The 9,920-nt window shown below is 35.7% G+C and overlaps 1 protein-coding gene across 1 annotated transcript; it reads right to left on the reverse strand.

The window, feature by feature from the left end:
• Positions 1–4,398: 4,398 nt before the first annotated feature.
• LOC102831807 (olfactory receptor 14J1-like) lies at positions 4,399–5,364 on the reverse strand. The gene has a single exon (XM_006872754.1). The coding sequence runs from the start codon at positions 5,362–5,364 to the stop codon at positions 4,399–4,401; it is 966 nt and encodes a 321-aa protein (XP_006872816.1).
• Between the last annotated feature and the right edge of the window lie 4,556 nt (positions 5,365–9,920).

Raw genomic sequence — 9,920 nt, forward strand, 5'->3', positions numbered from 1 at the left:
AAACAATAAACTCTACACATAATGGTTTATATCTTTGAAAAAATATTTGAATTAAATATTGTTGTTGTTACGTGCTATCAAATAGGTTAATTTATAATGACCCTATGTACAACACTGCCCTGTCCTGCATCATCCTCACATTTCTTGTTACTCTTGAGCCCTTGCTTCTGCCACTGTATCAATCCATCTCATGGGGGTAGTAGGAGGGGGTCTTTCTCCTTTTTTGCTGACATTGCATTTTACCAAGTATGATGTTCTTTTCCAGGGACTGGTGCCTCCTGATAACATATCTGAAGTATGATAGACAGAGTCTTGCCAACCAGGCTTCAAAGAGCATTCTGGCTGTAGGTTTTCCAAGATAGATTTTTTTTCTTATTCTGCTAGTTGATGGAACGTTCACTATTCTTCTCCAACACCATAACTCAAAGGCATCATTTCTTCTGTGATCTTCCTTATTCAATGTCCATCTTTCACATGCATATGAGGCTACTGAAAATACCATGGCTGGGGTCAGGCACATCTTAGTCCAAAACTGATAACTTTGCTCTTGAACACTTTTCCAGCAGGTTTGCCTAATGCAACATGTCATTGATTTCTTGAAAGCAGCTTCCATAAGTGTTGATGTGGATCCTAGCAAAATGAAGTCTTTGACAACTTCAAACATTTCTCCATTTATCATGATATTATTTATTGGTCCAGTGGTAAGGATTTTGTTTTCTATACATTGAGTTGTAAGTTCAAAACATTCTTTTAATGATGAATATGACATCATTCCTTGTTAGTCTATTGTTTCCGACCTAGTAAACCATATGAATGCCAGATTCAATACTGTCAATACTAGTCCATTTCAAATCACTAATTTCTAGGATAGTGATCTTTTTGTTTTTCATTTCTATTTTGACAATTTCCAATTTTTTTAGATTCATACTTCATACCTTCCATGTTCTGATTATTAATGGATGTTTGCAACTGTTTCTTCTCATTTCGAGTTGTGCCCCATCAGCAAATGAATTCATGAAAGTATACTTCATTTGTGTCATTAGGATCAGTTGTACTCTGAGGAGGCAGCTCTTCTGCCTTTTTTTAATAATAATTCATATTATGAGTGCCTTCCATCCTGAGGGTTTCATCTTCCTATGCTATATATTCTGGAACTTCCCATAATGTTTTCATTCTCTGACACTATTTCTGACAAAGTTCCACTGCTGTTCATAAGGTGTTCAGTGACTAAACATTAAGAAATACTCAAAATCTTCTTTCTAGTCTATCTTAATCTGGAAGCTCAGCTGAAGCCTGTCCACTTTGCATAACCATGCTGGTATTTAAAATATCTTTGACGTAATTTCCAGTATCACAGCCAAACTCAAGCCACCACAGTATGACTAGCTGACAGACACAAGTGGTAGGAATAAAATATTACAAACCACCAATCATTATTTAGTTGCATTTCCTCTTTTTTCCATTTTATTTCATTTCCTTTTTACACTTAACTTTTGCTACTAGCTATACATTGTGGTCAGTTATGAAAGAAGGAGAAAAGAAGGAGAAAAATGAATGTACTCACTAATATATTCTTGTCCATTTAAACATCAAAATATAATAGAGTTTTCATTAGTGGGGTGTGAATATAAGTTCCTCAAAGCTTAAGACCTCAACCAACAACCTCAGAGGAAATGAATTCCACAGAGTGTCCTCTGTCTGGTGTTGCTCTTAAGTTGGAGTCTCAGGCTACATCAATTTTTATTAAAACCTAAATTCTATGTTGGAATTTCTGTTGTAAGATAGACCTAAAAACTGATATTTTGTTTTCTGCTTTGGATGGTAATAACTAGTCAGTGTAGAAGGACATAATGCTTGGTAGAGTGGAGGGTCAGTGTAAGAGAGAAGACCCTCAAAAAGACAGAGTGACACAGCTGTGGCAGCACTGGACTCAAGCTTAACAAGAGGTGTGAGTATGACACAGGACTGGGTATTGTGTCATTATGTTGTACAAAGGGTCACTATAAGTTGGAAGCAACTTGATGGTACCTAACAACATCAATATAAAATATAGTAATGTGGGGATTCCCATAACTTAAGGTACTGTTTCAGGATACTAGGTAACTGCAATGCATGAGTTAGGTTTATATTAATTTTACAAATGTAAAACTACAAAGTTAACCTATTGAAAATGTTAATTAGTATAATAAAGATAATTAAAACATCTGACTTGGTAAAAAACTTCAATTTTTGTATTTTTTGCTGGCACAAACTTCGTAATATTAAGCAAGAATATTCCTCAAATTAATTGATACATATTCAATTATGGTATCACTTCAAGAACACAATGTTTCTTAGAATCAATGAAGCGGTTAAAAATCCATGTCTGAGAATAGGCACTAAAGACCATAAAAATACTTTATAAACCAAAGAATGAATCTACTACCCAAAGTATTATTGTTGTTGTTAACCTCTATGCTAGCAGAGCTCCTTCAAAGTATTATGTTGTTGTTCTTGTTAAATATTGTGGAGTCGATTCCAACTCATAGTGACCCTGAACAGGGTTTCTGAGGCTGTAAGTCTTTACGGGAGCAGAAAGTCTCATCCTCTCCCATGGAACGGCTGGTAGTTTCGAACTGCCTACCTTGAGGTTAGCAGCCCGATTCACAACCACTACGCTACCGGGGCTCCTTTCAAAATACTATATCCAATGTTGCTCATATATTACACACTTTGTTGTTTCAGGCACCTAGAATGGGTTCAGTTACCATATATGTTTGGCAACGTAGTATAAGCATTTTACCACAAGGTCACTTTAAACATCAAGGTCAGTGGTTCAAACTCACCAGCCACTCCTCGGAAATGCTATATGAGATCACTGTGAGTCACACCTGAGACAAAGGCACTTAAAAACAACAACAATATATTCTATGTGAATACGTCTTCTGTTGATAAATAAAACTCCTTGGGACATGCAAAAGATGTGAGAACGCCATTGATGGCTAATGGCTACATAAAATGATTTGCTCTGATTGGAAATCAATGAATGTTCAAGAGACTTGTACTTTTATGAACATTGTTTTAGCAATCCTATTCTTTGGAATTATGAATAACAGAACTACCATATTTAGAATTATATATAAGATTCAAAAATTGAAAATAACTAATATTATAAAATAGGTGAATAGTTAAATTTACAGTGAAATCTCTGAGAGAAGTAGTCAACCAGACTGTCCTGTTTCTCCAAGTCTTGCAAGTTTTCTACCTTTGACAGAGTGCAGTCCCTACCATTGATCTCTTGCTTATTTACTGGAAAATATTTGACAGGTTTTCACCCAAACAAGGTCCAGGTAGGTTATGATATTAATTCCATTGAATGCCATGCATGTATTAATATTATGAAAGTAAAACTATGTAACTGTACATTGTTGTTGGGTACAGTTGAATCACTTCTCAATTTATAGGGACCCATGTGACAGAGTAAGGAGCTCTGGTAGCATAGTGCTTACAAATCGGGCTGCGAACCTTGAGGTCAGCAGTTCGAAACTACCAGCAAAAGATAAGGCTTTCTGCTCCCGTAAAGATTTGTGTCTCAGAAACTCTATACAGGGTCTCTATGACTCAGAACCGACTCCACAGCACACCACCACCACCACCACCACCATGTGACAGAGTAGATCTGCTCCATAGGATTTTCTATGCTGAAAACTTTCTGGAAGCAGAATGCCAGGTCTTTTCTCCAGCAGAGCTACTGAATATATTCATACTGCCAACCGTTTGGCTGGCGGCCAATCTATCAGTCATTCTATTACTACTGTTTCTTGCACCAATATGCAAAATTTGTATGTATTAACACAAAAAGTAAGATGGACATTTGAAAATAAACAAATGAAGTATAAATGGTTGACTTGTTTATTTGGTGGGGTTTGGGAAAATCATCACTATTTTATTCATTCTTTGTTGTAGTGTTGTTTATTTTGAAAAAAAAAAAAATCAAAAGTATACATATTTGGCATTGCATTCTTGTTTGTGCCTGTACCCATATATATATACCTAGGGTATAGAGAGTTGTTCTTGCTATGGCCCTGTATAGGACATATGAGGTGCTAACTATTTACAAGAACAGAAAACATCTTTCTCCCATGGAGTAGCTTGTGGGTTTGAACTGCTGCCTTTCTAGTTAGCAGTCCAATGGAACACCACCACAAAAGGTGTATAAGGGGCCTATATTAAAATGTTATACTTGTTTATTTTCTCTTTATTTGAAAGACTCTACAAATGATTTTAACAACTAAAAATTGTAAAGGAATTACAGTGTTTATATTGTATGATCACTTTATATGCCACAAAAATATATATTTATTGCATTTTGTTAATACCACAATATTTAATATTTTTCTTGTATAAAATATTATCCAGTCAGAAGCAACAGGACAAGTATGGTGTTTTCTTGGTGAATTGTCCACCCAACAATAGCTTTCTGCAAGCTTCCTTCATGGCCTCATTCCTCAGACCATAGATAATAGGGTTGATCATCGGGGGGATCACAGTATAAAACATAGAAATTATAAGATCAAAAGCAGTTGGAGAGTCTGAGGTTGGTTTTAGAAATGCAAAGGCAGCCATGGAGAGATAAAATGAGACAACAAAGAGGTGAGGCAGGCAGGTAGAGAAGGCCTTGGATCTTCCCTCATCAGAAGGTATTCTTAGTACTGTGGAGAAGATGTGGATATAGGAGAGGACAATGGAGGTGAAGCACATGAATGCCATCACAGATATGAAACCTGACACTCCAATCACTCCAAGGTAATCATTGGAACAGGAGAGCTTTAGCAACTGGGGAACGTCACAGAAGAACTGGTGAATTATTTTGGCTTTACAGAATGTGATGGAAAATGTGGTTGTTGTGTACAAGATTCCACAGATGCTTCCACTTAACCATACGGCTCTCACAGCCCACTGACACTTCCTAGGATTCATGATGACCTCGTAGTGTAGTGGGAAGCATATGGCGGCATAGCGGTCATAAGACATCACTGTGAGAATGGCCACCTCAGCCCAAGCCAAAGATGTGAAGATGAAAACTTGCAATATGCACTGATCTTGTGACATAGAGCCATCATTCATCAGAGAATTGTCAATGGACTGAGGAACTGTGACAGAAATGAAACAAACGTCCAGGAGGGAAAGATGCTTTAAGAAGTAATACATTGGGGCTTGGAGATGCTGGTCCAGAGTGGTGATGATGATAATGATGAGGTTACCTGTTAAGGTTAATAGATACACCAGTAAAAACAGCAAAGCATGTAAAATCTGTAGCTCCCAAATGTCAGAAAACCCCATGAGGAGGAATCCATTCATTGAGCTTATATTAGCCATAATCATTTTGAAGAAACTTATGTGGAGGCAGCTTGAAGAATGAAGAATATGGAAAATGTGGTAGAGAAACATTAAAATAAATTTTATACATCATTACTACTTTAAAAATTATTTACTAAGTTCCTGCTTTGTATTAGCTGTTCCCTAGTTGTTTGGAATCCAAATATATAGCTGACAGTCTACATTAGTAAACCCCTAGCTATGGTTGAAAACTGGTCCTTTCATAGGAGAATAGTTTTCTATTCTCTAAAAAGCCTCCAACTTGCATTTCCACTAATGAAACTCATTGTCTTGTTTTAAGTAAAACAGAACAAAACAACCCAAACCAAAGCAGTGGTCAGCTATCAAATACACATATCTTCAATTGTGTGAATGGTATGTCTTCTCTATAATGTACTGCACTATTTTAGCAAATTGAATTAACTTTTAGAGGAAATTTAGTCCTGGAAATTGAAAAAAGAATTAACTCATTGGAATGGATAATTTACAAGTTCCTTTGCTTCCATCAATTTTGTCATAGGAAAAACATCAGTATCTGTGTGGCCAAAGTCTAAAGTGTGTAGTATTATTTTCCTTTCAATTAACTATTGTTTAATTAAACTCTCATTGAAATGAAGAACAGAAACACTTTTGCAAAGGAAATACTTACATGCCACTCTCAGATTGTGTCTACTATCCCAGATCATGTTTTATATCTAAATTATCTTTCTCTAAAAGTCTTTTTATTCACCTTCTCTTTCATTTACTTGCATTATCAAAAGAGAATCTCACACATAATAAACTGATATATATTTTCAAGAATGGAGATATCAAATTTTGGTTCATCATCTACTACTTGGTCTGTGTGGAAGGAAAATAATCAAGATACCTTCAGTAAGGTACTGAAAACCAAACTCACTGCCTTCTAGTCATTTTAGACTCAAAATGACTCTATATCGTTGTTGTTATGAACCATAGAATGGATTCCGATTCAGAGAGACCCTGTATAGGGTTTCTAAGGAGCAGTTGATGAGCTTGAACCAATGACCTTGCAGTTCAAACCAACCTTTAAACAGTAAAATTGCCCCACAGTGTAAGAAAGTAGAGTGCCACATCTTTTTCTTGTGAAGCAGCTGGTGAATTTGAACCTTTCATTTAGTAGCAAAGTGGGTAAGCTCTGGGCCACCAAAGCTCCTTTATTTTTATGAGGACTGATAAGTCACCTCACAATAAGTTCCTCATATTCCCTTATGTTTCTTCTATCTGTGAGTTCTACATAGCCATTATAAAAATTGCTGAATCAAAGTTTTTGTTGTTGTTGTTAGGTGCCATCGAGTTGGTACCGTCTCATAGTGATTAAAGACTTTGGGGCTGTATACTGAACAATGTGACATATCACTGATTTTTTGTTTGTGTGTTTCATAGTAATTCATCTTCTTAGAATTGATAACTGGAGAATCATAAATATTGAGGCCAGCACTCCCTCCCAATTCCTTATCATTAAAATAAATAGATCTTACTGTCATTTTTGTGAAAGTCTGAAGAGCAGATTGGTTTTCTACTCAACAATTTATACACATTTTGCTTTGTGACATGGAGCCAAGTCCCCACAATGTAGCAGCACTTTCCACTTTCTCCCCGCTTTCATTTGACCTTTGTTCCTATGCCTTCATGCACTTTAAGCTTTAGCCCTGTACAAATGCTACCCTTTTAATACCCAATAATTAATTGCTCTAAGAAGATTGTTTACCTCCCTATTCAGCTGATAGACTTATTATTATTTAGTTGAAAGATGAACATGGGCAGGAGTTCGGTTCCAACCTGAGAGATATCCAAGAACCATAATCTCTGGGATTAGATTAGTCTCCTTTCAGATCAATAAACCTAGCCTTTTTAATTAATCCCACATTTTCTCCTACTCTATCCAGGACCTCCTTTTGTGATCTCTTTCAGGGTGGTGATAAATGTATTCATGGCTATAGTAGACCATATATGTGACGCTGTAGAATAAACACTGGACAAGAAGGCTGGTCTGAACCACAAGATCTGCAGTTCAAATTTACCAGCCACTGATCACAAACCCTATCTAGGATCGCTGTGAGTCATAACTGACTAAACTACACTTAACAATAACAATAGGGGGCAAAGGTATGAAAACAACTTGGCAATAACTTAATAGCTGTAGAACATTTGTCACTTGCCTTGGGGGTACATTTTAGTCTCAGGGTACACTAAGCGAACTGACATAACACAGTCCACAAAGACAATGTTTTATATTGCTTATCATTTTGAGAGTGCAGACACTTTGAGTTTATCCTTCCTTCCAAATCTGCACCTGGGTGGCATTCGGGCATTCTATATCTGAAATGAGCCAGTGGTATTTGACTTACAATAATAATGGATATTGAATTAAGTCAAATGTTCAAAAATTTTATTCTGGCTTCCAAATTTAAGGCTTTTGTCTTATTCTGTAAAAATGAAGCCTAAGATTAATCTATCTAAGATTCCCCCAACTTTGTCAAATTCCATCAAAAGCTCACATTAAGGAATGGAAAATAGGAGAAACTAGAAAACAATTTGTGTTAGAGCAGTTACGTTGTTTCTAACATGTTGTCTTCCTTTCCAATTCTTTGTATATTATCCTCTTTTTTCTTGAATTGGTAAAATGATCAACAACTGTGTTTTCCACACTTAATTTTTACTTTGGTTCATGCATATTTCAATCTGCCTAAATTGCATAAGTAATAATTATCTTCCAAGAGGCAAGAAATGAAAAAGAACATTTTAAATGCTGATTTTATAAGATAGGCACCGTGTTATAAATTATCACTGAATACGTTTTATTAGGGAAAAGTAGGATTCAGAGTACTTTAAGTAACATGATTGAGATCTGAGTCCCCAGAAGTTGGATTTCAATTCACTCTGATATGTTGCATCTACAACTCTCTAAGTATTAATAAAAGGCACAAAGGAGCATTGGGGAAAAGTCATAATTACTCTGAAAGCATATCCATCCATACTTATAGAGATATTAAGAATCATTTAATGGTTTCACAGTTGTTTTACCTAATACATACATAGATATGTAAAATATGAAAATATCTCAATTAACTGATTTTCTTTAAATGACTCATTATCATAAAACATTTATATAAATGTGATCTTTGGACTTTGTTAATCTGATCTTTTACAGGGAAATTTGCTTAGTTTTTGCTTTTTCAAAGCAATTAGAAGAACATAAGTTCTGTCAGAGCTTCCATAAAATATTTGTTTCTTTCCTAATTAATAATTGGAAAACTCACCTCAGTGATTTTTATGTGGGTAGCAATGACAACTGACAACAACTTCTGGATTTTCTTACCCAGAATCACGCAGATCTTTTAAAACATGCAGATTCCCTTGTGACCCCATGGGTTTTTTTTGGTGTATGTGTTTTGTTTTGTTTTTTTTCCAGCTATCTTAATGGAAGTCAGATTTAAATGATGAAGAGATTTCATTTTCTCTACCTTCTGCAACCAAGAACTGATGCAATTAAAATTAACATTCCAAAAGCTACAAAATGATAATGGTGTACAGTTTGAGTTACAACTTAATTTCAAAAAGGACTTAACCCATCATTCATAGAGTTTATTTCCTTTGATCTACTACCCTTTTCCCCACTCCCTTTTCCTAAAAAGTCCCCCACTTGAAATTCACCAAGAGGCTGTGCTTTCCCTTGTCCCATCTAAAACCAACCTGCAGTTTTTGTTTATTGCCACCTGAAGGAAAGGCTGGAAATGTTGAACTCCCAACTGTGTTAATTGTTGTAATAGGGAACAATAATTCTGAAACTCAAAGTGAAAATTTTTTAAAGTTAGAAAATCACTTATCATATAATGCTATCTAATCTAGTCCTCAAAAGAAAGCATGGTGGCGCAGTAGTGTTAAGGTCCAGCTTCCAGCTATTAAGCCAAAGATCTGCAGTTGGGAGCCACTGGCAGTTATGTGGGAGAAAATCTGGACAGTCAGCTTTCATAAGATAGAGCAGTTCCACTCTGTCATATTAGGAACATTATCAATCAGAATTGATTCAAGGCTATGGATATTTGTGCTTCAGTCCTAACTATTCGTCAAAAAGTGAAAAAATGAAAACACATGCCAGCAAAATGACTTGTACACAAATATTCATTAAATGCTTTATTTGCCATATCCCCACATGGGAAAAGATCTAGTTGTTCACTACCAGTGAGTGAATAAGTCAACTTCAAGATATCTATATAATGCAGTGCAACCCAGCAGGAAAAGTTCACTCAACCTCAAATCATTCTCAGAATCATATATGCAGCAAAGAGATCAACACCAAAGCATGCATAGGATTCATTTACATAAAATTCTGGAAAAGGCAAGCTAATCTACTGCGGCAAAAAGCAGATTAGTAATTTGGGGTACAAGTGTTAGAGGAAGGAAGGATTAAAACTATGAACAAGATTCCTTTGAGAATAGTGAAAATGTTCTCTACCTTGATGGTGAATGATGGTGGTATCAGTATATATAGTTAGCAATATTCACTGAGTTGCAGAATTTAAATAGATGCAATATGTTTT

Source organism: Chrysochloris asiatica, unplaced genomic scaffold, assembly GCF_000296735.1.
Source record: "Chrysochloris asiatica unplaced genomic scaffold, ChrAsi1.0 scaffold00213, whole genome shotgun sequence".
In the NCBI taxonomy this organism is placed as follows: Eukaryota; Metazoa; Chordata; class Mammalia; order Afrosoricida; family Chrysochloridae; genus Chrysochloris; species Chrysochloris asiatica.

Excerpts from the sequence above, each read along its gene's own strand:
- LOC102831807 (XM_006872754.1), bottom strand. The coding sequence starts at position 5,364 with ATGATTATGGCTAATATAAGCTCAATGAATGGATTCCTCCTCATGGGG.